The following is a 27,617-nucleotide window of genomic DNA, read 5'->3' on the forward strand; positions in this document are numbered from 1 at the left end:
TTTATAATAGCTAATGTTTATTCAGTACTTAACCTGTTTATCTGAAACTGTTCAAAGCCCTTTATAATTTTCATCACTTAATTTTCAAAATAACCCTACGAGGTAGGTCTTATTATTACACCATTTTATACATGAGAAAACTGAGGTGGAGAGTTTATGCAACTTGGCCAAAATTAAAGTTAGATCTGGGACTGAAGCGTGGACATTCTGACGCCAAGGCTCACCTCAACGACCCAATGGTAAGGACTCAACCAGGCTTCATTTTTCTTCCTTTTAACTATGAAAACTGCATTTTCTTTCTGTTCGCTTTGTGAAGGTTTATGTGACCACTGATAGCATGGATATGAAATGGGATATAAGAAAAACTCTAAGCAACAGAAGCCAACGTTAAAGAGCGACACTCCTGAGATGTCACACGTCAGCCCACAGCCCCACGGCACGATGACCACGTGAAATCTCAAGTCCAACAGGCCCCCGGCAGATTCATTCAGACCAACCACATCTGCTCAGCAGGACCACTCTGCATATAAAGTTCTTCAGTGCTCTGACATTCTCTGCGTGAAGATGTAATGGAAGGATTGAATAGAAACATGTGAAATCATTTGTTCATTTATTCATTAATATGTTGTCAAATTCAGTTTTCTATACACTATGGTGTTTATTCCATTTTCTGTACTATTAGACATACATATTTAAAAAAATATTTAACTTATTTTTACGAAGAAATTAAATATTTTCTGAAAAAAAGCATCACTTTATTATTGTTCTCTAGCAACAAACCTGAAACAAGTCTCAACCAACTCAACTATTCATTTAAATACCCCTGCTCCGTGGCCACTTAGCTAAAGATCGGCTTCACACAACTCTACTCTACGTAACACTGTTTTACCCTGTTACATAGCATATAGTTAAAGAACATTTTTGTAATAAACATGTTTCTCTTTTGATATGATACAGAACAAGCTTTTCACACTTCCCAGCAATCACTCCAATATATTAAACATGTATCCTTCTTTAAAAGGCACACACACTTACAGGTTCAAATCTTTATTGTTTTAAAATTCTACATGTCTTTTACAATACAACATTTTGTTATATTTAAATGACCTCTAAATGGTTAATGTACAATGAATATGTTTTTTCTGAAACTGAACCATGAATTACGACTTCATCAATATGATTATTCTAAACAGAATAATAAAGTGTTGGGGGGGTCTGTGTGCTGCTTGAGAAACCATCACTAGCACACGCCTCCCTGTAGAACCCAGGCGACCAATCTGTTCAAAGTGCTTTTGAAGATTGCTGATTATGGCTGATCGTAAAGTCAGTCAATCAAATTAGAGTTCCTTCTTGTTTGGAAACATCAAAGGGCATTAAAAAAATAAATGAAACGATTTGTTTTAGTAATCTACAGAGGCAAACTCAAAATTATGATTATCTGCATGCAGTGACACTCCTCCTTAAATAGTTTTGAAGAATTTATACATTTTATAAAGAATGTGTTAAAGAGTGCAAGTCTTCTGATATTGATTTCACAAAAGGACAAATGCTGGTAATAACAACTAACACTGAATATCTAAGTTCAAGCTAAGGTATATGTAACAGGCAAAGAATATGGCTGATCATAAACCACAGTGCACGGGTGTGCCCTTTGAGAAGGTGAACTAGTTTGGTCCGCATTTCTAGAGTTACTTGGGTAGAAAAACAAAAACAAAACCATTTTAACTCAGCCAAGGGTTTTGATGAATTTATTGTTCCTAAAATGTAGCCAGGTAGAAAGTAAATGATATACACGAAAGAAGTATGCTGTCGTGTTGACTTGTATATAAAAAGATGGCCTGCTGTTTTTGGAGTGATGAATGAGCACTGTTGGGACAAACCAGAAAAACGTCACAGAATGTCTCAATTTCTTCCAAAATTATACTTTCTTATTCCATGACACAGCTTTCACTCTGTAAAACTTTGTCCCCAAAGGAACTTTAAATCTGTTTTGTGCCTAAGACAGAAAGAAAAGGGTGATTAAACCAAACTACAGAGGTACCATCCTACCACACTATGCCATGCTCCATCATTGTGGGAAGAGGGGTGTCTTTTTCAAAGGACACAGATCCGTCCCTCACCAGATGAGCATATAACAGACGAGCCACTAATACTGACGGAAGGGTCGGTAATCACTGCTAAATAATACAGTACAAAGTGAGCCATATGTTATTATTTTAAACATCAAAGAAACCTCAACAACACACAGATCAAGTTCTATTGCTGTTCTGGCGCACAGGGTCCACAAACGAGCTAGGAAGACTGCTCACTGCTCTGACTCTACAGCACGGACGCTGCCGACATCAGTCAGGTGCATTCTGAGCCATCAATATCTCACACTACCTTTCTTCACTGGGGGTAGCATTATAAAAGTAAGGAAACATCAGCTCTACCTACAAACAGATCAATCACCAGTTATGCTGTGTTCCTTTTTTAGCACATGAAAACACTAGTAATTTAATACTCAGAACAGAAACTTGTTGTAGTTTTCCTGGATATGTTGATAGCTTGCTGGCCATCTACCTCTACTACTGTAAGGTAAATCACATAAATATTCATAAAATTGCTGGTGCAAACTCACACTCATTAAATTCAGGCCTAGTTCAAGTGAATTAGAAGGCCAAGAAGAGCACTGTTCTGCATAAAGCATCCTGAGAATCTTCTTAAACTCCTAGGTCCACGTCCCACGATGGGCTTACCTTTTTGGCCTGACAGTACTCCTTCTCCATCACTTTTCCAAGGACCCATGGTCTTCGAGATGCACCTGAAGCTATGGAATCAAACCATTAAATTCTTTTTGAAAGTACAACTATAATTATTCATGAAAACGTAACTGCCCGAGTCACAACAGTTTAATGACATTCTGAGAGTGAAATCACAGAAATGCATAGCGATTTATAAAACAAAACGGAATTCGCTTTACTTTTCAACCACTAATTTTGGCTTCACTTACTCATTAAGTGCAGATGGTAAGTCAAATCACAGAACTGACAAAGTTCAAGAAACAAAAACACAATCTGAGTACAAATCATGAACAAATAGACCTAGGAATTCTAAATTAGCTCAGCAGTGCCACCTACTGAAAGTGCTAACACATGACCTTTTCTGCTACTGAAAGCAGACAGTTACACAGACAAAATTTATATTCTAGGTTCAAAGCAAAGCATTGTCTTCTCTTTTCTTTTTGGCACCGCAATGCAAACCCAGTCAGTGCACAATAAATAACTAATAAGGATGAAAGAAAGTCTAAAGGGCAGTACTTGTGTGGAGGGGAGATAAAAAAATGTGGAAGGAGACACGATGAAAAAGCTAGTTCTCACACGGCAAAGTATGTAAGAGATAAATACTCATTCTCTTTTAAAATTCATCGGAAGAGAAGTTGTCATAAAAGAGCTGATTCCAAAAGTATTCGACCAATAAATTATCTGTTAAGGGTAAAGCCTCTGAGAAGCTAAAACTGATTTTTTATTCCATAAACCTTACTTGGCATGATATATAAAAAAGATATCCTGAATAAACCATCTGAAATGAACATACAGACACTACCATGTGATACAAAGATAAAAAAGCTCCTGGACCACAGGATATTAGTCTAAGGACTAATAGAGCCCTTCAAGGCTAATTCACAATTTCTGAAAAGAATCATCTAACACTCATGTCCAAGGAGTGATGAGTCCCCGTCATGGGCATAACAACGCCCTGGTCACCCCCACACCCCCTGGGCAAGGAGTCGGTAGGCAGCATTACCCCAACTGGCATCCTGTTCTGTATGTATGCATGTACGTATGTATGCATGTATGTATGCAGGGAAGGAGGGAGGGAGGGACGGAGGGAGGGACGGAGGAAGAGGAAAATGGGGGGCCTGAGTTCTGTGGTAAAGTAAGACTATTAAATAAATTCTTTTCTGTGGGACTTGTGAGAGTCTCCACAACGCAAACGCGCGTGGTAGACGGTGAGCGGCCGCTAGGCGTAAACACCGAACGCTTTCTGCTCTGAGGAAATGCAGAGTGAAGTAGCTCAGGGGCAGGATGCCACCGCCTGGAAACAAACGTGCGCCCGCTTGCGTACAGCTGTGGGTCAGTACATTCAGACGTGCACAGGCAGAGGTAATGCAAATGGGGCAGAACGTGAACAGCAGGTGACTCTGGGCGAAGGGATATCGGGCTTTTTTATACTGTCCTTATTTATGCAACTTTTTTGGTAAATTTAAAAACCATTTTCAAATTAGTCTAAATAAATGAAAAACAAAAAACCTACCAAAAAAATTAAAGAAAAAAAATCAAGTTCATTGTTTTCAAGGTACAAAACCAGTAAATTAAATTGCAAGCTTCTTTTCTCATTTTTCATGGTCACATTCTACATAACCCACCACCAACAGCCATGGTGGTGTGATCGTGTGTGGCCTACTTCAGAGAACGGGCATATGACATGTTCACAAGTCATTTCAAGCAGGAACATCAAGCCAAACGGACACACAGTCTTGTTTTTGAATAATTCTATTTAGCCTAAGTATCCCAGGGCACCTATTCGGTTCTCTTTGAGTTCTTTAAAGATTAATGTAATCGATGATAGTAATATACTAACTGTAATTTAGTATACTTTAACAAAGCTTATTGCCTTTTTAAAAAAAATTACTGACAAGTTCAATGAAAGAAAAAGGTAGAAATAGGATGATAAATAGGAGAGAAAAGACATCATATAATTTAAAAGAATTTATTTTTGCCAAAACAAGTAATGCCCTTATAAACAAATGAGCATGTTATATTGAAGCTTAAATAGGTATGAGAATTTTGACAGTGTAATTCTGCTATTGCTAGAGTATGAGATACTTGACCCAACTGCATCAGCAGAATCCAGAAACAATAATCTGGATAATGAAGATTTTAGAAAAACAAACAAACAAAAACCTGATAAGGCAGAGTTCCTGCTCACCTACTTAATTCTGACATCATTAGACAACGTGGGAGAAAAATCTTTCATATATTCTCTCCACTCTAGGTTTATTGTTTTGGTTACAGATGTGACACTTACCCCCCTCACCTGGTTTGAGGTCCAGGGCAGGCAGCGACTCTGAGTGCAGGAAGTACAAGGTGGGACTCACGGTGAAGAGCACGTAATTGTCATGGCGCTCGTCCAGGATGATGAGGACCAGATCTCCCACCTGAAAACTGAACAAAGGAATGATTTCATTGATCTGAGGAGTCACCTTGATTCTGCAACATTCAACGAAACATTCCATTAACAACGCAATAGGAAATTTCATACTTACGTGATTTGTTTTTTACTCTACCCAGGCCCTCACGGGAATGCTGGACACACACAGACGCTCAAAGGCTAACGCGAGCAACCGCCAAAGACCCAAAATTTTTAAACATAAAATTTCCAATAAATCTACTGTTTAAAAGAGCACAACCCAAAACAGGCTTGGGTGAGGGGGAGACAAAGAATACCCATTATAGTGCATCTAGTATAGAAAGAAGGCATTCATCCTCATCTTTCATTTTACAATAAAAAACATAAATTGGGGGAGCAAACTTAGTCACAGTGGGAGAGAAAGAACTACCTTATACTACTTCTCCGGTCTCCAAGTAGTCTCCTCAATTTGAAAGAAAACCCAACTGAACCAGCTGCATGTACTTAGTTAGGCTCAAACAAGTCAACAGCCCGACTCGGGGTGAAGCCAGCAAGGAGGGCGCAGAAGGAGAGAGTAGGTGTGACCGCCTAGGGTGTCTCAGCTGGTGTCTGTCTCTCCAGGGTCCTTCGGAAGTGTCGTTTGGAATATCAGTTCAACGTTAACCTAGATCTAAGATAACTTAGTGGGTCCTACACCTAATAAATCATTAACATCACTGGGGAAACTTTAAAAAGTTAACAGTCTATCATCCACTAATTATTTATTCTACACTTAACTGCCTGCCTAAAAAGATGTGACAGGCACTGTTTTGGAGGATAATACCTTAAAAAAGGAAGATAGGGCCTCTCTGAGGCAGTTTTTTTTTTTTTTTTAAGCTCATCTCTCTCTAATCTTTGAAAACCTTATATTGATTTGACTTGACATACAGCTGGTAGATAAAGACTGATACACCCAGCCCTTCCAAATCACTGAGAAAAGATAAAAGTCTAATGAGAAGTTAAAGATCAGTAACCGGGAGTGCCTGATAACCAGACATATGGTCGATGGATCCATTACGGACAAAACAGAGGGTCTTATTTATTTTTAAGTCAGTCCTGACAAGTAGAGAAGAAATGACCAGTATTCACAAGCTGCTAACAATGCTTTATCAGACACCCTCCTTTCCAGTAGCCCAGGCCAAAAATCAATACATTACTATGGGGTAATTTGGTCCTGGAATATTGTCTATTAAGTTATTCAAGTGATAATTTTAACAGTGTATTATGGATTTGTAGCATATCAATAAAATGAAGTCTGAGAAATAAAAATGAAGAAACACTCCAACTTCAAATATCAAGATTCTCCAATCTAAAATGAAAAAGACTAAGGTGATAAACGGGATTTAAGAGAGGTGGCACCAGCTGAAAAGGAAGTAGAATCCAAAGGCTTCAGGAATGTATGTGTAAGTGATAATTAAAGCTATGATAGGAAGGACTTCGAATACAATCCTAATGTTCCCAGAATAATTTAGAAAAACCTTGCTTTTCAATAAAAAAAAAGTTAACTACAAATGAGTACAAAACACTCAGCTGACTGAACCTGAAGTTGAAAGATTATAGCCATTGAAATACATTTTCATTGACAATTCAATACTACTCAGTTCGGTATATCATTTTCACAGAAAAACGCACAAAATACAAATCAAATACTTACTCTCTAATAGCTATCTTTTCCGAATGCCTTGGGGACACGGACGACATGCTCTGAGACATCTAGAGAGAGAACAGTTCACAAAGCTTACACAAGTAACATGTTCTCTCGATGCACTTACTAGGTCCACACTGCAAACACTTCTTCCAACGTGACACACATTCACGTCTGTGTCCCAGCCTTCAGGGCCCAAACTTCTCTGCTCCATTAATGTAATTCCTTTCCTTCAACAATTACTTTCAGTGGACAAATTTACCTACACTTTTACTTATGTTATTTCTTAATCAGGTTTGGCTGGATTAAAGACTGAATATAGAATTTTATTTATAAATACATATTTAATCCTAAAAAATATCACTAGGAAGGAGACATGTTTTTTGAGAAGAGTTTAAAACCCACTCTTCTGAGCAAGCATGACACAAGGAAGGGGCTGCCCCCCTGCCCCCCCCCCCCCCCCCCGCAGTGAGCATCGCAGGGGACACGACGGGACGGGACGGGACAGGCTAACTGGTCTGTGGCTGCCTCAGCTCGGCCGGGACTCTCCGCTCCTCAGTCAGGCTTCCGCACATTTCTCACACTGTCACATGATACATGGGACATGGGTCTCACGGTATCCCTCCCAAGCAGTGTGGGCCCAGTTATAACCACACAAATCAAGGACAGAAAAAATGGATTTCTCTTTGTTCATAAGTTTAATTCTGACGCTCAGAATTTCTTCCATTTCCCTTTGAACACTACGAAGGGTCTCAATTAATGTTTAAAAACAAAAGAGAAAGAAAACAACAAATACTGACTAGAAAGACCTAAAAGTGTATTCCAGCCTGTCTTCAAAATCATCCAAATAGTCTACATGCTGCCAGTGAGAACAAGTTTAATGACCCATTTTTCAGACTGTGTTCAACTCTGTTTAGATGTTCTTAAAAAAGCTTGAGCTCTCCACGCATCTGTTACAAACGAGGGCTTAGACGGGAGGGAGCCCTGGCAGAACACAGCTGGCAATTGACAGGAAAGTGCGAGTGACCCGGAGGCGCCGCTCGCAGGGGAGCGGCTGCGCTCTGGACCTGAAGGACCAGACCCTTTCCCTCGTAAGCCTTTCCCCAGCATCTACTGTGTGCTGTGCACCACCTACTATTCCGGGTGCCAGGAGCACACCTGTGAACAAAGTGCCTAAACCCTCGCCCAGCACAGCGTCCATCCCACTGGGGACGCTGCACGGAGCACACGTGGAGCATGTCTGTCCTGTGCAGCGTCCCCAGTGGCCACAGGAAACTCCTCCAAGGCTCCTTGAAAAGGGTTTGCTTCACTCACGGAAACAGCAAATAGCCTTCAAAGAATTGTTTTGGTGATAAATTCATGACTGACAGTCTGGCAGAGCCATGGAATTAATACGTAATTTTTGCTGTTCAAGTTAAGGCAGGCAAACGAAAGAAAGCACAGATGTCTCCCTACAAGACACTTTATTTAAAAAAAAAACTCAATTCTAATCTGTACCTTAAAATTTTTCAGAAGTCCTGAACACAGGCCTTAAACTGTTCCTATTTCCTCATGAACTGTCATCACCAGAATTTGAAAAATGAAGCAATTGCTTTATTAAAGCAGGTAAGATTGACTGTAAAACTGACTCATCAAGCACTTGGCTAGATTCACAGGCTAGAGGGAAGCCATGGCAATTCAGAGGGCCACGCAGGGTCTCAGGCAAGGTGTCAGGTTCAAACACCTTGAGTTAAAAAAAGAAAGAAAGAAAATCCGTGACGGACAGAACGTGCTGATTCCACACACCTCCGGGCGGATGCGCCAAGAGCCTCGTGAGGAGCAGTTCTGACTACCTGCGCACTTAACCAAGAGCCCCAACCTGACATTATAAACACGTGTAATTATGCAATCCGAAGAGATTATAGCTTATTAATAATCAGAAAAGACAATCTGGATTTTGCCGGCTGCTTTTAACATCGTAAGACTGAGACAGTGCATGTGGTCAGGCTTAAGGGTCAACTGTCATCAGTGACCAGCGCAGCTCAACGAAAACTACCAGGAAAGAACTAATCACGCCACACAGCCTTCTGATCTTTATAATGAAATGCAATGCAAACAGTTTAAATGTCAAGATCAACTGGGCGAGAAGACCTTACCAGTCTCTGATTCAACCGCTTGTTTTCTTCTTCTTTCAACTGTAGTGTCTGCAGGGGTGGGAAAGAGAGACCCCTGGTTTATGCTCGAAAATATAGTCTGCGTGCTCAAGTCTGGTTCTACCATAAAAGGTTTGTGGGGACATTCTTTTCTAGGAATCCTTTCCAACTGTCTTATTTACTGGCTTAAAAGAGAATAAGAACAATTTTAGGTTTATTTCCTTAAGCCAAGGATTCTCAAAGTTTAATATGCATTAGAACCACTTGTGACCTTGTAAATACGCAGTAACTATCTGAGATCCATCCCCAGAGGCTCTGTTAGGAGGTCGGGCCCAAGAGGAGGAATCTGCAATTACACTACTCGTGCCAGCAGATGCTGATGAACCTTCACTAACAAGAGCACACGTGCAAGAGCACAAATCTGTACAATTCTGACTCTGAGTCCTTATCAGACGGTTACCTTGTAGGGAGCTAAAGTGTTAAAAATCTTCAAAGCCTCAGCAATGAAAAGTGGTCTCTGAACAAAGATGTGTAAAGTCTGCAGCTGAGAAGAAACCCCTTATTACCATTTTTTCTCTTCACTTCAATTAATCACTATAAAAACCCGAACTTTTCTTCATTATTCCCATATTCTACTTGTGCCCTACTTTGGAAAATAGTTAATATTTTGTTTTTTGAAATTAGTAAGTGAAATTCACACTTCTATTGCACTGCTGAATCCTGAACTGTTCCTGGCCGCTTGGATCAGAGATGACAGGACTTCTCGAAAGTAACCACAAAAATAACTGTTAAAAAAGATCTAATTTGGGGAAGTCCCTGGCGGTCCAGTGGTTAGGGCTCAGCACTTTCACTGCCAGGGCCCGGTTTGAGCCCTGGTTGGGGAACTAAGATCCTACAAGCCACACGGTGCAGACAAAAAAATTAATTAAAAAAAAAAAAAAACACCTAATCTAAAAACACAAGTCTGCTTTCAGCGTAAGGTTTACTTCACTGCATCCCGGAGTGAACATATTTATTAAACCCTGTGTTTCAAGAAAACGATGCACTTACTCGTTCCAACAGCATTATCCTCTGCCTTTCTTCAGAGAGCATGTGGACGTTTTCTCTAAGAGAGAATGGCTTATTTTAGTTTAAGTCTTAAAATTCTGGACTTCACGGTCTCCAATAAGGTTTTAGACATGTAACTGTCAATACAGAGCACGTTACAGACTTAAGGGTTTGGACTAAATGTTCAGAAGCAGCCTGTTTAAATGAGGACCCATCTTGATGGAGTAGGATGGTACGAAAGTTATACCACAGATCCTGAATCTACATCGATAAACCTTTTGAAATTATGAGCAAAACTTTGCGCATGCATCTTTCTAGGGATAATGTCTGAAATTTCAAGCTTTCTCCCAGGGACCATTCTTCTTATCCATGTTACAGATAAAACGGTCATTCCTGGGCGGCTTCACCATTAAAACTAGAAACAAACAAAATGCCACAAGTCCTTGAGTGAGCTATAAAACTCAAAGCTTCAGTTCATAAAGAACAAACCAAATCTATATAAAGACTACAAAAGTATTCCTACATGTCTACAAAGCCCTAGTCACTGTCATGTGTGAATCTGCCCATCACACTGAGGTAGTCAGAAACTAATCAGAAAAGAAAACAAGAGCGAGCATGCAGGCTTTTATTTCATTCTTTTAAGCTGAGCCATAACTGACAAGTAAAACCGCAATACGTAATACATCTAAAGTGCGCAGCGCGACGGCCTGATACACATGTGCGCTGTGGGAGGAGTCCCTCCATCAAGTTAACTAACACACCCATCACCTCACGTCATTTACCCGCCTCTTCGGTGAGAACACCGCCCATGCTCCACCCCAGCCCCTGGCAGCCACTTTCCTGCTCTCTGCTTCCGTGAGTTTGAATTTTATCTGATTTTACTTCAGTTTCCACACAGAAGTGACAACTCCCTCCCCATAGCACGGCCTCAGCACGCTGGACGCACCCTAAGGAAGTCCTGCGCCCCTGACGCCATGGCCTCGAGGCCTGGACCCCACTGCAGGGTCCCCGCCCGGCCGCCTGCACGCTGCGGTGGCACCTGGGCACGGTATGAAAACGTGCCGAAGTGGATTCCCGCACACCATCAGTGGCGCTATCACAGGCCGCGGCACGGAGAATTCACACGCGCAGCTCTCAGGTCCACGGGCCGCGGCCCCCGGCGAGTAGGACGGGCACTCACCGGACAGACATCGTGCTGGTCTCCAGCGCTGAGTCCGGCCTGCCTTCGCTGAGGGCATCCGGGGCCTCCGCCGGGGGCTCGGGCGCACAGGCCCCATACAGCTCGGGGGCGGCGGCCACCCCCGGGAAGGGGACAGGGCCGCCGCCCCGCAGCCGGCTGACCTCCTCCTCCAGCCTCTTCTTCTCCTCCAGCAAGCGTGCGCGGTCCTCGGACAGGGACTCGATCAAATCTGCAGCCCCGGGCGGACGTGAGCGTTACAATCATGGAGTGTGACACGGAACTAACAACGCTGCGTGAGGAAGCGCCACTGACCTTTGTCCCGCTCCTGCTGCTGCATCGTGCTTTTCAGCTTGTCACTGAGGTCACTGATTATGTTCTCTTTTCTCATTTTCTCTCTTGTTAAAACAGTATTAAAATTGGTCTGCAACAACAGAACGATAACTACTTAAATTATCTGCATGCACAGGGCAGCCAGAGCTAAAGAAAATACGTCTATTTTTGCACGGTGCATCTCTATGGGGAGAAGAAAAAGCATAATTCACAAGTGATGTTTATTTTGAAATAAAAATGCCACGCTGTGGTAAACACATTTGATTGTATTTTCCTAGTTCCGTACTAAGATATGCTCCAATTTAATATCTTGAAAATGAATGCTATTTTCACATTATTGTCCACATATTTATTGTCAGAGGAAAAGCATCAGTAAATATGTCTTAAATGTGGGGGAAAGAAATAAAATAGCCAACACTTTAACCAGTGCTGTTATATACTTAACTGTTCCTTTTAGTGATCTCCCTGCCTCTGGAATCTTCCTTCTGTCCTTAGCTAAATCTCGATTCCACAGTCACATTTTGGACATGACTGTATCCCATCTCCTCCTCTCATCTGGATATCTGCTGGTTTATAATGGCTGGACCTGCCACTCCTCGACTTCTAGGAAAGCCTGCTGACTGCGGATCTCATACATGCCAGCTGCCTGCAGAGATCCCGTGAGCCAATTTCCACAGTTAAGAGTCAAGATCCTCCAGTCAATCATTAATGCCAATGATGCTAGAAACAGAGACGTTTAACAAGAACGTGGCATTCTTGGGCCAAAATTAGTGAATTTGTTAAATACTGAGTTAAACTCATTTCTAGCCAGAAAGCAGACAGGAAGATCCCCTCAAAAAGAATATTTATGATATGCCTTTGTATTAAACCATTGCTCTGTATCATTTATGGTAGAAAATTAACAAATATTTATAATAGTACATTAGTTACTTTGTTTTCATAACCTCTGGCTGTTTCTGCAATATCAAATGGATTTTCAGAAAAGTTAACACAATTTATAATACACATATGAGAAACAAGACTAGTTAATGTAAGAGCCAACTAGGGCCAAGGAGCCCTTATAAAGCTAGTTACAAATCAACTCAAGTAACTACCACTTAACATCCAAGCACCACTTAAAATTGGCAGGTACCTTAGGAGTCACCTCCCCTCTCATCTGACAGCTATTAAAAGAAGAACTACATTTGGATCAGATGGCTGGCAGCTTTCCACGCTGGTCTCCGTCTTATTTCATCCCCCCTTAATGCTGGAAGTCTGCAGTTGCACAGGCTCACAGGAGCACAGAGACAGGCAGCAAGAAAGCGGGAGAGAAAGACCTAGCTCACGGAGGAGAAGACATGAAAGAATGCACAACTTCAGACTTCTAAAAACAGACCTGAATGGCCTCTTCACTTTAAACCTGGTGGCTCCTCCCAGCCCTGGGCAGTGCATTTCCCTGGTTTCCGTGAAGCACACTCTTTCCGGTTACTCTTTCTCATTCCCCCTTTTCCAGGCTCCTCTGTCCTTCCCCAGGCCTTAACATTTAAAGTTCCTAAGTGTTTGGAGCTTTACTTCTACATTTTCTTTCTGTTCTCTGGTTGACATTTTTTTTTAACTCTAAAAAGACAATAAGAAAAGGAAAACTACACCACACCACATTAAATGTGCACATTAACTGTAACATGCCTACCAGTCTCAGAAACGTATTCCTCGGGATAAAAAAGGATGTCGTGCTACCCTGGCCTGACTTACACCTGCTCTCACACCGGTCTGCTCTGGCAGCCCTCACTCTGCCCTGCGCCCCAGCCAGAGATCCTGATTACGTAGAAATCCAACCGCGTCGCTCCTTTATTTCCTCTCCCACTGCTGCCCAGCACCGTAGCTGATGTAATGTTCCCTCACAGGGCATCCTGACCCTCAGTGGACTGGCCGCTGCTGACCTCACAAGCGTCAGCTCTCACCACTGATCCATATTAATAAGGGAATCACCAAAGTTCAACAGTATTCCACCATAACCTACCGCCAGCCTATCACATGGATAAGAATTATCAGCATGTAATTTAGAATAAAATTTTAGAGTTTAGAAAAAAAAATTCAAATATCATCTATGCAGCAGTACAAACACTTTCATTTGCAAAAACACCAAACTGATGTGAAGAGGTTAAATGCTGTTTACGAGGTCACACAGGTAGCTAGGCAACCAGGAACAGAATTTACATTGCCTCTTTCTAACCTAGCACTGCTTCATTCTGAAGCACCTACTATGTGACATAACGACGGTTAAAAAGAAAATGCTTCTATCACGAAGAAGATATTTAATAATAAATGCCATCAGGATCAATGTGGGAAAATCACATTTAAGATATAAGAAACCTCAGCTACACAAAGAAAATTTACTTGTGAATGTATGTTCATCTCCTCTAGACCTCAAATGAATGCAGTAAGGTGGGAGACCTACAAACCTGTTGTTCAGCAATCAAAGACGTTCGCACATTCTGCATTTCTTCGTTTTTTCTTTTCTCCTGCTCTTCAAGTTGTTCTAGAAACTTAGCTTTTTCTTCCTGGAGCTTTTCTTGAAGTTCAGCGACTAGGCTTGAAGAATCTTCTTTGGTAGATTCAATGGTATGACTTTAAAAATTAAATACAGCATTAATTTTTTCAAAATTACACAGAACTAACACAACATTATAAATCAACTATACTTCAATAACATTTTTTTTTTTTTTTTTGCGGTACACAGGCCTCTCAATGTTGCGGCCTCTCCCGTTGCGGAGCACAGGCTCCGGACGCGCAGGCTCAGCGGCCATGGCTCACGGGCCCAGCCGCTCCGCGGCATGTGGGATCTTCCCGGACTGGGACACGAACCCGTGTCCCCTGCATCGGCAGGCAGACTCTCAACCATAAAATTTTTTTTAAAAAGTAACCAAATGTATTTTAAGTACAATGTAAAGTCACTGAAGAATTTTGTCTAGAAAGAATGACATATAGTGAATTTAGATTTTTAAAAGACTGTTGTAAGGATCCTGGTCAGAACACCGGGGCATGTCTGCATGAGAGGTTTCAGCTGACACAGGACGCTAAGTAATAAGAATCCTGTAGGAGTGCAATTGTGCGCTCACATCGCGTGTGCATGCACAGGCGGGAAGGACCTTCCTTCCTAGGTGCCCTGCACCTGTACGCTGCCCAGTGCACCGAGGGGAGTGCTGTTTCTATTTCAGGGTCAGTGCTGTGTGAGGATGAGGCAGGAAGGACAGTTCAGGCACAAGGACGTTCAGACACTACTGACTCTGTAAACACACGGTCATCCCCAACACCCAGGATGAGCACCCGTGACATCAGCACAGGGTATATACTGACCCGCAAGGTGAACACTTTGGCAGTAAAAACAAAGAAAGGAGAGCTTACGGGGCTTCCCTGGTGGCGCAGTGGCTAAGAATCCGCCTGCCAGTGCAGGGGACACGGGGTCGATCCCTGGTCCAGGAAGATCCCACCTGCCGCGGCGCAACTAAGCCTGTGCACCACAACTACTGAGCCTGCGCGCCACAACTACTGAGCCTGAGTGCCACAACTACTGAAGCCCGTGCGCCTAGAACCTCTGCTCCGCAACAAGAGAAGCCACCGCAATGAGAAGCCCGCGCACCACCAGGAAGAGCAGCCCCCGCTCGCCGCAACTAGAGAAAGTCCACACGCAGCCAAAAAAAAAAACAAAAAAGAGCTTTTAACACAAAGAATGATCAAGAACCATGCTGTGCTGGGGCAGGGCTTCTCGTGGCTTTATGGGCGGCCCTCCTTATCCTTGGGTTCCGCATCCACGGATTCAACCAACCACGAGTTGAAAATATCCCAGAAAGTCCCAGAAAGCAAACCTTGAATTTGCCTGAGGGCTGGCAACTATTTACACGGCACCTGCATTGTTAGGTATTACAGGTAATCCAGAGATGCTCTGACGTGCACAGGAGGTTATATGCAAACACCGCACCACTCTATACAAGCTGACTTGGGCTTCGGCGGGTTCTGGTATTGGGGGAGGTCCTGGAACCAATCCCATGACATCGAGGGACTGTTATTATTAGTCTGAGCCAAAGTACACACTGTGTCACACTGCTGGAGGCTCCCATAGAAAACGCTGCAGATTACCACCAGCCCCATCATTCAGATGCAGTTTGCAGGACTCCAAGGCCCCAGGCGGCTGACCTCAGGGGGCATTAACCCTAGCAAACTGAGCAGTAAGGAAGAGCTGAATATTTTAAGTAGCTTTTTAACAGCATCACTGGCGGGCTTCCTCTGGGGAATTAGGAGCCATGTTTGTGTTGTGTGGGGAGAAGACATAAAAAAGGGTTCCAGTATCTCACAATTTAGCTAAAGCTGTTTCTGATCCAGCGGTACTACCATGGAAATCTAAGAAATTTATCAATAAAGGTTGCCCTCCCCCAAAAGAGAAACTTACACAACCCTATCTTTCCATATATTAATTTAAAACCTTAAAAAGGCCCTGAACTTAAAACTGAAGGAAGCAAAGTATATCTGTTACCAGCTGGGAACGTCATCCCATCACACAGAACTTGAAACAGAGCAACTCTGGTTCCCCCACGTCCATGAACCAGTGTGTGCGAGCAAAGCTATTACACCCAGTGCTCCTAGTAACTAGGAAACCCGCACTGAACACACACCAGAGTGGCCTCTCCCCCATCAGTGACTGTATTAGATTTGGGCCTAGTAACCGAGTAGTTGATCGTGGGTTTTCAAAAACTCTTCTGAGATCACAGAATAAGAGGTTCGAAACGACACCCTATTCCAGTGTTCCCGTCCCCAGGCAGACCCACAGCAACTGCTCCTGGACACACGCCTATGAGCGGCACGGGAGGCAGGCTTCCCGACACATACAAACCACACACACGTGTCCTGCATGCGTGTTCCGTGTACACGGGGTGTGAGAAAGCCCTTGCCCTCAACTCTCAAAATAATATATACTACTGACTTCATTTTTCCCAGTTATAAGGCACCCACTTTTAATTCTGCATTTGCTTAATCCCAAGTAGACGGAGCAGCTCTTCGCACCCTGGCTGTCTGTCTCCTGTCTTCTCTGACCTGTCGATTCACATCCTCCGCCCATTTTTCTCATGGATTGTTTGCCCTTTTCTCTCTGATCTGCGGGACCTCTCTGACATTACAGACATAATTAATACTCCCATTTATATCTCGCCAACGTTTCTCCCAGGCAGGTGGCCTCTCAACGCTGCTGCTGGCAGATGGACAACCGGCCGAGTGGGGACGGCTGGGAGAGGAGCTGGCCCGGGTGCCGTCACAACAGCACCACTCCCTTCATGTCGTCACATCAGCACCACTCCCTTCAAGTCTCCTCACTCCTTTCAAGGGTTTCCTCTGTGCGACGGCAGCCGAGAACGACACTATCCAGAATCCCCTTCCCAGGAAGCTCTGGTTTCAAGTTTGGCAACAAAAAGTTACCTGCATGAAGGAGTGCTAAAGAGTCTATCACTCCAGAGGGCGCTGTGACCAGACAGGAGGGCAGCGAGGGTCACAAGGGGTTTCCTGGGTCGACGTCTCAGTAGACACCTGGCAGCAATCTCCAGAGAATTTGTAACGGTTTCCTGACGAGCCACCAGCTTTGTACTTAAGGTGACTGTGAACCTACCGATTCCCAGCCCTTCAGCAGCAACGCTTACCCTTCGCTCCGCCAGCCCTCCCCAAATTCACACAAGTTCTAAACCTAGTATTAAACCCTTTATTCTTGGAATACTTAAAAGAGGTTCTATTTTTCTAAGCTCATACCAGACAGATACAAATACGACCCTAGGGGAGAAAACCATCAAGACAGGGACCTGGAACTGATTCTCTGACCAGCTCCAACCGGAAGGCAGCAACCACCTTGGCGCCAGGGCAATGGGCGCTCCAGTGGAGCCAGGCCCCCACTGCAGAACCGGACAGCTGTGTCTTCTGGGAGCGAGAGTCTGGAGACATCCAGCGGAGCCCCCAGTGCCCACCAAGCTCCCCTACCCCCTTCCCTGGAGAGATCAGGATCACCTTCCTGAGGTCCCTTCTCAGTTAAGCTGATCTTCCTTCTCGACAACCTCTCCCACCATTTCACTACTACCAGACCCAGAGCGGCTTTCAAATCCCCAGATCCCAGAGGAGCTAAAAATCTAACCAAGGAGAAAATACAATTGCAAGATTTTCTTCATTTATTTTGGCAGAATCATAGGAAGTATGCACACGGATGGATCCAATGAGAGTTAGAACAGGAAGAATCAGGCCAAAATTTGCGTGGATGTAAAGACCAGAGATTCTAGATTCAATATTAGCTATTATCAGTTTGCTATGGTGATTGCCTGAGACGTGGACCTAACGGGTAAACCACGGCCTGCGGGCCAGATCCGGCCTGTGACCTGTTGAGTTTCACCGGAGCACAGCCGCGCCTGTTTGTTCATCTCTCTCACTCCTCTTGATACAACAGCGAAGCTAAATAGCTCAGAGACCAGTTAGCCCACAAAGCCTAGAATACTGAAAAGGAAGCCTTCACAGAAAGTGCCAACTGGTTCCCTATACCAGTGACTCTCAAAGGGTGATCCACAGAACCCCGGAGGTAACTAAGACACTGTCCAGGGATCACTAAGGTCAGAACTACTCACACGATGACGCCAAGATGCTGTCTTTTACTCCCTGCTGGCATCGCACAGATGATAAAACTGTTGACACCTTAATGGAGAGACAGCAGCACCAACTATACTCTCAATCACTGTATCCTGCACTTCAAGGCGCTCCAAGTGAAGGCAGGTTTACTTTGGAATATCCTTGATGCAGTAAAATTATTAATATTACTGGATCCTGACCACTGAGCCTACATCTTTTAATCCTCTGTGTGACAAAACGAGAAGTACCTACGAAGCCCTTCTGCATCACGAGGTACGTCTGTCTCATGGCAAAGCACCTGCACAGCTGTTCTGTGTGCGCCGAAGGAGCACCTTCTTTCATGGTGCGCTACTTCTATTTGAAAAATGACAAGCTTTGGTTACTTAGACTTGCGTTTTTGATAGATGTTTTCTCAAAAATGATCAACGTTACTTCAATGAATAAATGACATAATTTGTTACCACTGACAAAATGTGACACTTTAAAAAGAAACTAAAATCTCGAGCTTTATCATATACCCCTGGTAGGGCCCAGAGAATGCTCCTTCACCAAGGCTTTCAGAAACACCACCCCAAAGGCTCTGCAGGGCGCCTGCAGGACAGGGAGAGTGGCGGGACAAGCCAGTAAAATTCAGCGAGCTTCACGGGCAGGACAGGCTCTGGAGGGGAGGGGCCGACCAGCACCACTTAACCAGACGCAGGACGTGGCACCCTCACAGGCAGCAGAGCCTGAGCAACCGAAAGTCTGACCCAGAAAAACCTCTGGCAGTGGCTGTCACTAGGGCTCTAACAGAATGGGCCGATAAAGGCTTTTAAACTGACTTTTAAAAAACCCAGTAGCTGGCGTTCAGAGATCTAACTTCCAGAGAATCGCCATCTTTCACCCAATTCCAAGACCTGAGTCAGTCACCAACTACAATGCCAAAATTTTATACAGAGTTTTCTTTCCAACCTTCAAAGAGACCCACGGCCATTTTCCAGGCTGAGTGTGTATTCAAGGAAGGTAATTAATCAACTTTTGAGGGAATCCTGAGCATCGGCTCTCACGTGACTCTAATGCCGCTGTGGTCCACCAGGACACCACTGACAACCATACACGAGAGACGCGTCCTTCCATCCAGGATCTGAAATGGAACAGATGTAAAAGCAACTGTTGGCGAATCACTGCTGGTCCCCCTACTGATGGAACGAGGACCATTACGGCAGGAAGAGCCATAAAATCCCTGAAACACAGAGGAGATTTCTACCACAATCTCACTCAACTTAAGTATGCGTCCTGTCGGAAACATAAAAACAAGCAACGGGTTATCATGATTTAATCAGGTAGTGACTCCAATAAAACTGCTATTTCATACATAACCTCTTCACTGGAGCAAATTAACAAGACCACTACTACCTGACATGTAGCTACTGATTCGGTGATTTCCTCCCCCTTTATTCTTATTAGTACAGACCAGGGATAAACAAACTTTTCTCTGTAAAGACAAATACTGAATAGTATAAATGTTACTCAGACAATCTCCGTCACAGCTACTCAACTCTGCTGAAAGCAGCCACAAAGCAGAAATGGCCTCTCCGTGAGCCAATACAGCTGTCTTTACAAAACCAGGCTGTGGGCTGGATTCCCACAGGCCACAGACTATCAATCCCGGGTAGAGACCACAGGAAGCAGTGTGATTTCACCAACAGGGACCGCAATCGACTCTGTCTTATCCAGGATTAGATCAACTCTCCGGGCCTCTGTTGAAGTCTCGTTGGCAGGCATTATCGATCTTCCTGCTATCCCTCAAGAAATCACACTAATGCAACCCACTTATGGCAACATGCTCCTCAGGCCTGGTAAACAGGAATTAGCCACTACCTGAGCTACCAGGGCAAGACACATGAGTGCCGGTGGGGTGAGCAATGAGGGCCGTGGAAGCCCACAAGCCTGTCAGCACAGCGAGATTTCTGAGTGCCCAGCGGTCCAGGCCTGCGAGACGCCCGTCCAGGGTGCGGGTGAGGACCCCGAGGGCTGCGGGCAGCACCCAGTACGCTCAGCTCCTCCTGGACACCTGCCCAGCCTCCTGCTGTGTGGGAGCCCCTGCAACCCGTGCCAGCTGCCCTGCGGCGGGGCCCGTCTCCCAGAGGGTGCCAGACGTGTCTGCAGCAGAAACGGGCAGTGTACGGGGCCCCGGCAAGTCCTACAGGAGAATCGCGGCTGAGGCCCTCAGGATTCTGAAGCAGGTGAGCGTTTCCCTTCCGTAAGATGGCTCAGGGCTCGCTCCTGGGTCTGTAGAGGCCGAGAGCCTGACCGTGCTCTCCCCAGTTACCGTGTGACCCGAGCCGCCTGTCAGGAAGAGGACACTGTCTCGCCCACGGAGCCAGGACGCCGGGGGGGACACTCGGGTGACGACGTGGTGGACGCGAGGCGGGCCCACACGAGCCCCAGCAGCGCCAGGCAGGCACAGGAGGTGCCTCCCTTCCCTCTATCACAGCCACGGCGAGCCCGGCAGGGAAGCAGACTGGCGGGCCCGGTTTCCAGAGGACGCTGCACAACACGCGGCCCGGCTCCAGAGCCCAGGGGCAGGACGAGAGCCCGGCGGGCAGGGGCGCCCATGATCAGCAGTGAACTCGAGGACGCCCGCCCCGGGGGAGGACCGGCCAACAGAGTATGGGAGAGAGGCCGTCCGTGTGGAAAGGTGAACGAAGAGCCGCGCATCCACTCCGGGGTGGCGGGAACGCTCCAGGGAGGGGAGACGGGGGACAGAGGCCGCGTCGCAGGAGCCTGGCTCTGGCAGGTCAGTGCGGGTGAGAGAGACGCGGGAGCCGCGGGAGGCCAGGGTGCTCGGTGCCGGGCGGCCAGCCGTGCTGCGCCCACCCCAGTGCCAGAGCCTCACCTGCACCGGATTATTCACGGAACCCCCTCTGCAACCGGAAATCCGCCAACGAGGAGGACGAGCGTGGAGTCCGGAAGGAGAAGGGCGGCTGGGCCTGCTCCCCGGGGCCGCTCCCCGTCGTCCAGGAACACAGTCCCGGGCCGAGCCGCACCCCGAGCCCATCGCTGGGCCCCGCGGGGACGCCCGGAGCCGCCGCGCCGTCCCAGGGGCCCCGCCGGCCGCCAGCCGAGGTGGGCGCGCCCGCGTCTGTCCTCCTGCTGTGTCACCGGTGCCCTCCCGGCCTTCTGCGGTGACTGCCGGGACCTCGGCGTCCCCCAAGCTCTGAGAAGGTTCGAGTATGGCCTAGTTCCTCTAAGAGCCCGCCATCCTTCCAGAACACATAAAGGCTTTCTGTCTTCAAAACAGACGCGGAGGGTAAACTGCGCACCAGGGTATGAACACCACACAGCGGACAGTCGATCACTGGAGGCGGTGTAAAAGTCCCTTTAACCTCCGGCCAGAGGTTAAAACAGCCAATGCAAATATACCTATCATATGTTCCCTTGGAAAAATTAATGATGGAACCAACCGATAACGTTCTAGAAATTGTTTATTAGGCCACAAACCCCTTCAAGTAATTTTAACGAGTGGAAATGCAGAAGCCCAATTTCTCTCGGCCAAGGCAGTAACATCCGGCAGCAACAATAACAACGCAAAAACCCTCACCACTGTATAAACCCAGCATTTAACGTTATCTTTTGAATCACAGAGGAAATAACTGAAATTGTAATATCAAGAAAATAACCACCAGAAAGCTACACAGCACCAACCCGGAAGTTACTAACTGCTGCTCTTTATACATACATACATACAGTATTTTAAAAGAATGAAAATAAGTAACTTTCAAATGAAGAATTTAGGGAAAGAACTACAAACAAACCAAAAGGAAATTTATAACTTGAATAAGAAGATCCCGAAAACATAGGAAATTTTCAAAAATTATTCCTCTCAAAATCCAAAAGACGAATCCATTTTTAAAAGCCATCCTAATGGATTCACGTAGCCTGTTAATTCTTTTTAGATGTCTGTGAGAAACACTACTTTCAAAAGTACGTTTTCACTTCATAAAGTATCTCCACTGTTACCGTTACCTAAGGTATTACCTAAGGTAAATGAGTAAATCAAGGCACTGCGATTACGCTCACAATTAAAACCTCCATCACTGAGACTTTAATTTTATGATTAGAGACTAAAGTTCATTCTTACCTTTTTGCTATTTGACTCTCAAGATGTTTAATTTTTTCTAACAACTCCTTCTCAACAGCTTCCCTTTCCAAGCTCATTTCTTTACGGGCAGTCTCAACAGCTGCCTCTTTTTCACAATTAAGCCTCTGAATCAGCTGTTCTCGGTCCTGTTCGTGCCACATGACACATTCCTCTTTGTCTTTTTCAAGGTTCTGGATAATAGCTCTGTACTTCTCTTCTTGCCGGGTGATCTTCTCATCTTTTTCTTTCTCAAGAGCACTCAGTTCTGAGTCCAGTTTACTCTGCAGTTCAGCCAATCCTTCTTTCAGGCCTTTTTCTACTTCAGATGCTTGGTGATGCAATGATGTCACTTTGTTTACCTCGGCCCTAAGCATATCAGATTCTTCTTCGTGTCTACTAATTAACTCTGAAATGCACTGATCTTTTTCAATTGTCATTAAAGTTCGTAGTTCGGCCAAGCCCACCTGGTAATTTTCATTATCATCTTGAATCTTCTGGTTTAGTTTACCTATCTCTGTTCTCAAATGTTCTGTCTCTTGTTCCACGAGAGATTTTAAGCTCTCTTTCTGCTGGGCTCTGCTTTCTTCCAGCAAAATTTTTATTTCATCCGTTTCTGCTTCCTTCAGGGCAAGTTCAACCTCTAACTTACACCTCATGTCCGACAAATCAGAAACCTTGAGTTTTAATTCCTGGAGCTGCTGTTCTTTTTCCTGGATGGCTGTGGCATGAGAATCTTGCATCTGCTCGATTCTCTGTTGACTTTCCTTTTCTAATTTCTCCAAACAGACCTCGTGGCCGGTCATGACCTTCTTGAGCTCCTGAGTGTGCCTGACTTGCAGAGTGTCCTCCAAGTCCTTCAGGTGGCTCTGCTCCAGGCACTGGAGCTCTGCCCTCAACAGCTGGAGCTTCTCATCGTTCTCCACGCGGAGCCTCTTTAAGTCTGCTAGCACGGTCTCCCGTGACTGCTTCAGTTCTTCCATCTCGCAGTGTTGCGTATGCATTATACTTTCCATCTCTAACAACTTCTGATCCTTTTCTTTCTGCAGGCAGATGACAGCTTCCTTCTCATGTTTAACCAAAGCAAATTCGTTATCTTTATTTTGTAAAACCTCCTCAAGGCACACCAAGTCTCCTTTCAGCTTTGTGATTTTGTTTTCATTTTCTTCACTCTCCTTTACTAGTGCAGCAAGTTTGCCCTCATATTCGCTTTTTAAAGACTGTAGTTCTTTTTGGTGTCTTTCATTTAGTGTTATTTCCAAAGAGCATTTTACTTTTTCAATAATGTTTCTTATTTCTACTGCTGTACACTTTAAAGAATTTGAGAAGTCACACTGTTCCTTCTGCACAAACGTTCGGAAGTGGCAAAGGTCCTCCTTTATGGTTTGTACACTGAGGTGCGAGTCGTGGGCAGTGACACGGCACTTCTCCAGCTGGACGCCGAGAGACGCGTGGTGGCCCGACTGCTCCTGACCTCGGGCACTCGTGTCCTGCATTCGCCTGCTGTCGATGGCATTGATGACTGAGGAGTAAAGGGATTCCACCATCATCTCTGGACTCTGTGGATCACTGATAGGATTGGGAGATGACAAGTTTTCCTCTATTACAAACTCATTCACTGCAGACATGAAATCTGATTCAGGACTTTCTGCTAATGAATCCAAGTCTAACGAAGCCTGGTGAAGAGTCTGTTCTATGTTTGGATGGGGGATAGTTTCAAAATCAAATGTATGTGCATCAATGCTATCCGGAGACAATTCTTCTAAGGGACAGACTGCAGGACACAAGGGGCCCTGCACAGTGAGTGGAGGGGGTGTTCTGGGTGAGGTAGTAGTTGTGATTCCTGTCGTGCTTTCTATCCGGGGTGAGGAAGCCGCCTGTGGGGACGTCTGACTCGCGGATGCCTGGAAAAGAGAGGGACAGGCTTACAGAGCTGCAGCAACACAGGCATTTACGCTAACGGGCGAACCACTGGAAAGAACGGGATTTGCCTTTTGTTCGCTCAGTAGGTCTGTAATGGTCTGTGACATTTCATCCAAACTTTGTGCTGCTTTTACCAAATTATGTAGAGCAAGTACATGCTGGTGTAGAGGGTCAAAGTCACAAAGTAAGGGCACCCTGAAACAGAGCACAATCGAATTAGATTTCTAATTTCTCAATGAAAAATGGATAACTGCAACCAAATACTATAATCTATGTCAAAAGCAACTCACCATCGTCTTTCAGTCAATACCAGGAATAGTTCAAGCAGACTAAGACATATCATTAAAGGGGGGGGAAGGAGAGGGTGGGACGAATTGGGAGATCAGGATTGACATATATACACCACCGTGTGTAAAATAAATAGCTAGTGGGAACCTGCTGTACAGCACAGGGAGCTCAGCTCAGTGCTCTGTGACGACCTAGAGGGGTGGGAGGTCCAAGAGGGAGGGGATATAGGTATACATGTGGCTGATTCACTTCACTGTACAACAGAAACTAACACACCATTGGAAAGCAATTATACTCCAATTAAATAAATAAATAAATATATATAGTAAATAAAAGTGATAAATCAGAAATCTCTCACAGTATGCAACAACGTCAGATCACTACCAGAAAAGAATTAACTTCACGTAAGGCATTAATTCCCTCCTAGTTTATCTTCTTCATTTTTTTCTGATCACTTTTATACTCCCCAGAAACTTCCCAGCAGCCACGAGCAGCCAGCTCTCACAATGTGCTCCTCTGCTCCGGCACCCCTCGCGGTGCTGCTGCCCTTCCCACAGCTCCAGAGTAACGAAATCATCACAAGGCAGTAACTAAAGCTAAAAATATGAACTGTATTTACCTGAGGAACGGCTGAACTTCGGAAGGACAAAATGATTGCAGAAACTGTAAATCTTTTAATGAAATATCTGGAAGTTCACAGTCAAACTTTCGAGGCTTCTGTGTCTATATTAAAAAAATAGTAATTTACAAAAAAATATACAGTATAATTTTGTAACTGATTTCTTAGTATAATCAAATTCAATAACCAACAAAAATGCTTCAAATGATCTCCTCACACCTAAGAAACTGAATAAAATAATAAAAGGCAAATGAGGGACTATTCAGTGAGGATGGGGAGACCACTTTTCTGAGTCTGAAATAACAGGGACGTGCAAGCTGTTGGTGATCAACTGCCGTGCTCACTCCCCACTTCTCTGTTCTCAGCGTCTTTTCATGGGAATTCTGGTATTCCCGCCAGCATTAAAGGAACCCATTTGTCTCGCTATTACACAGGCTATTCCCAAGTTTCTACCTGACCAACAGCACAGTCGTGAGGACAGCCCCAGCCCTCTGTATCTATTCCTGTCACCTACTAGCGTGCTGTGTTGTTTTAATGCAGTAAAGATCGTTTTTTCTTACGCAAAACTTCCTCCTTGCCCTTTTCTTCACCTTTTCATTACATTTTCCAAAATACAAAGTCTTAGCCAATTTCAGATTCATAAAAAAATTATCTACCATTTCTTTATAAATACTGCCAAGAAATGCACCTTTTAGGATAACTCCAATGGTCTGAGTCATCACTTATGCAGATTTAGAGACGTCAAGACACCCTTCATTAAGCAGGGTTTCTAGATAAAGGAGTGTGGGAAATCCTGCCTATTACAACACTCATTCATAGATACACAAAAGCACATACATTTAAAGCCCTAAGGAATCCTGCAGTACAAACACATGTTGAACAGTTAAGCAGTGTGTCTGAGGAGAAAACAACAAACCTACAGCATTTCCAAAACTTCTTTGATCACGGAATCATATGTTTCATGTAATAAAATTAGTGGTCCCCAGACCACTCTGGTTTAGAAATACAGCAACCTTATTTTTCATGGTTTCAATGAAGATGACCTGATGGGTCACCCTATTCTGATTTGTGCAACATGAATGATAGGGGAGGGGAGGGGAGGGAAAGGGCAGCAGGGACAGGAGGGGTGGAGACAGATAAGGTGAGTTCCCACCCATCTCGACAGTGCAGTAGGACTTCATCGTCCCACCCATCTCGACAGTGCAGTAGGACTTCATCGTCCCATGCAGTGAAAACTCCTGACCAAAAACTATGAATTCATCTTAAAGCCAAAAACATTTTGATAAAAAATTTCTGTTTCTGATAAATATCTCTACTTCTGAAATAAAGGTCTGAACACACACAGGATTTAGTCATATTAGAAAATAAATTACGTACACAAAAGGATGGGGGCCAGGAGTCCAATCCCCTAAACAGACGATTTCTTAAAAAGGACTTCCCTGTGTAAAGAAATTAACAATATGGTTATTTTACAACTCATGCTATATAATGCTATTCATATCTATGAAATAAAAACAGCATTTTTTCTTAAAAAGTATGTTATTAATAAAGAACACTTACTAAATAACTTCCCAAAGGATTCCCTTTTTGACTTTTCAGCCTCATATAATCGCTTTCCGTCTTTGACTAAAGCACCAGCCCACTAAGAAAAGGAAAGCCTCTGTTAGTGTCACACGCCAAGTCACTGAGGCTCAGGCACAATCAAAGTACAATCCAACCTGCATACCTCCCTGTAGTGTTTTATGAACATCTTTCTCCTGACAACCTCAACAGCAGCTAAGCAGTACATCTGAGGAACTGTACTCAGAGCTTCAACGATCTTGACTCTCTCTAAGAGCTCTATAACGAGGCGGAGCAAAGCCTGCAACTTCTCTCCATCCTGATCAGCATGAAGCATCACAAAGCAACACCACCTACAGAATGAAATCAAGACACACAAGCTCTGTAAACATCATCCAAGCCCATGTCAATCAACCAGTGAAGTATGTCAACATGGTGATAAGATTACGCCATCACTTGGGAGAAATAAAAAAAAATCAACTCTCAACATCCCAAATTAGATACCCTAGAATCACTTACTTCAGTCTGACATGAAGGTTATTTGCTAGTTCTTGTTTGGCAGTGGTGCACTTCTGTTTAATATCCAACAGTTTTCTATGATTTTGCAACATAATCATCAACTGATTTGCATGACTCAGGCACAAATCAGGTAACACAGACGCATCTTTCAAGTTTTCAGCTCTCATCTGATTAGCTAAAAATCCCTTTGGGAGAAAATATTTTAAAGGATATTAACTTTCATGAAAACCATGAGCATTCATTTAAGAGGAAAAGCTTTACGTTAGACATGAACTGTTCTACTTTCAAATAAGATTTTAAAATCTCCTACTTTTCTGAGTGTAGTAGGTGTGTCCATAGCAAAGATTCAGAGTTCTTAAGAAATGTATGCTCATCTAATTCTGTTCCATTTTCGTGCTAGAAAAAAAAACATGAGA

General features: G+C 44.3%; 1 protein-coding gene across 4 annotated transcripts in view; it reads right to left on the reverse strand.

Annotated features, from left to right (window-relative positions):
• Positions 1-1,031: 1,031 nt before the first annotated feature.
• RB1CC1 (RB1 inducible coiled-coil 1) overlaps positions 1,032-27,617 on the reverse strand; it is a 60,158-nt gene continuing 33,572 nt past the window's right edge. For 3 of the 4 annotated variants that reach the window (XM_060035371.1, XM_060035373.1, XM_060035374.1), the window contains 16 exons: positions 27,202-27,386; positions 26,849-27,035; positions 26,683-26,764; positions 26,500-26,561; positions 25,123-25,226; positions 24,284-24,410; positions 22,296-24,196; positions 13,987-14,152; positions 11,528-11,636; positions 11,216-11,444; positions 10,039-10,093; positions 8,992-9,039; positions 6,866-6,924; positions 5,071-5,207; positions 2,739-2,809; positions 1,032-1,996 (listed from right to left, as the gene is read on the reverse strand). In XM_060035371.1, coding sequence (XP_059891354.1) covers positions 1,919-1,996; positions 2,739-2,809; positions 5,071-5,207; positions 6,866-6,924; positions 8,992-9,039; positions 10,039-10,093; positions 11,216-11,444; positions 11,528-11,636; positions 13,987-14,152; positions 22,296-24,196; positions 24,284-24,410; positions 25,123-25,226; positions 26,500-26,561; positions 26,683-26,764; positions 26,849-27,035; positions 27,202-27,386 — 3,600 coding nt within the window. In that variant the 3' untranslated portion in view covers positions 1,032-1,918. The remainder of the gene's footprint in view (positions 1,997-2,738; positions 2,810-5,070; positions 5,208-6,865; positions 6,925-8,991; positions 9,040-10,038; positions 10,094-11,215; positions 11,445-11,527; positions 11,637-13,986; positions 14,153-22,295; positions 24,197-24,283; positions 24,411-25,122; positions 25,227-26,499; positions 26,562-26,682; positions 26,765-26,848; positions 27,036-27,201; positions 27,387-27,617) is intronic. The other variant, XM_060035372.1, reaches the window with a different exon arrangement.

Source organism: Delphinus delphis, chromosome 17, assembly GCF_949987515.2.
Source record: "Delphinus delphis chromosome 17, mDelDel1.2, whole genome shotgun sequence".
Classification (NCBI taxonomy): domain Eukaryota; kingdom Metazoa; phylum Chordata; class Mammalia; order Artiodactyla; family Delphinidae; genus Delphinus; species Delphinus delphis.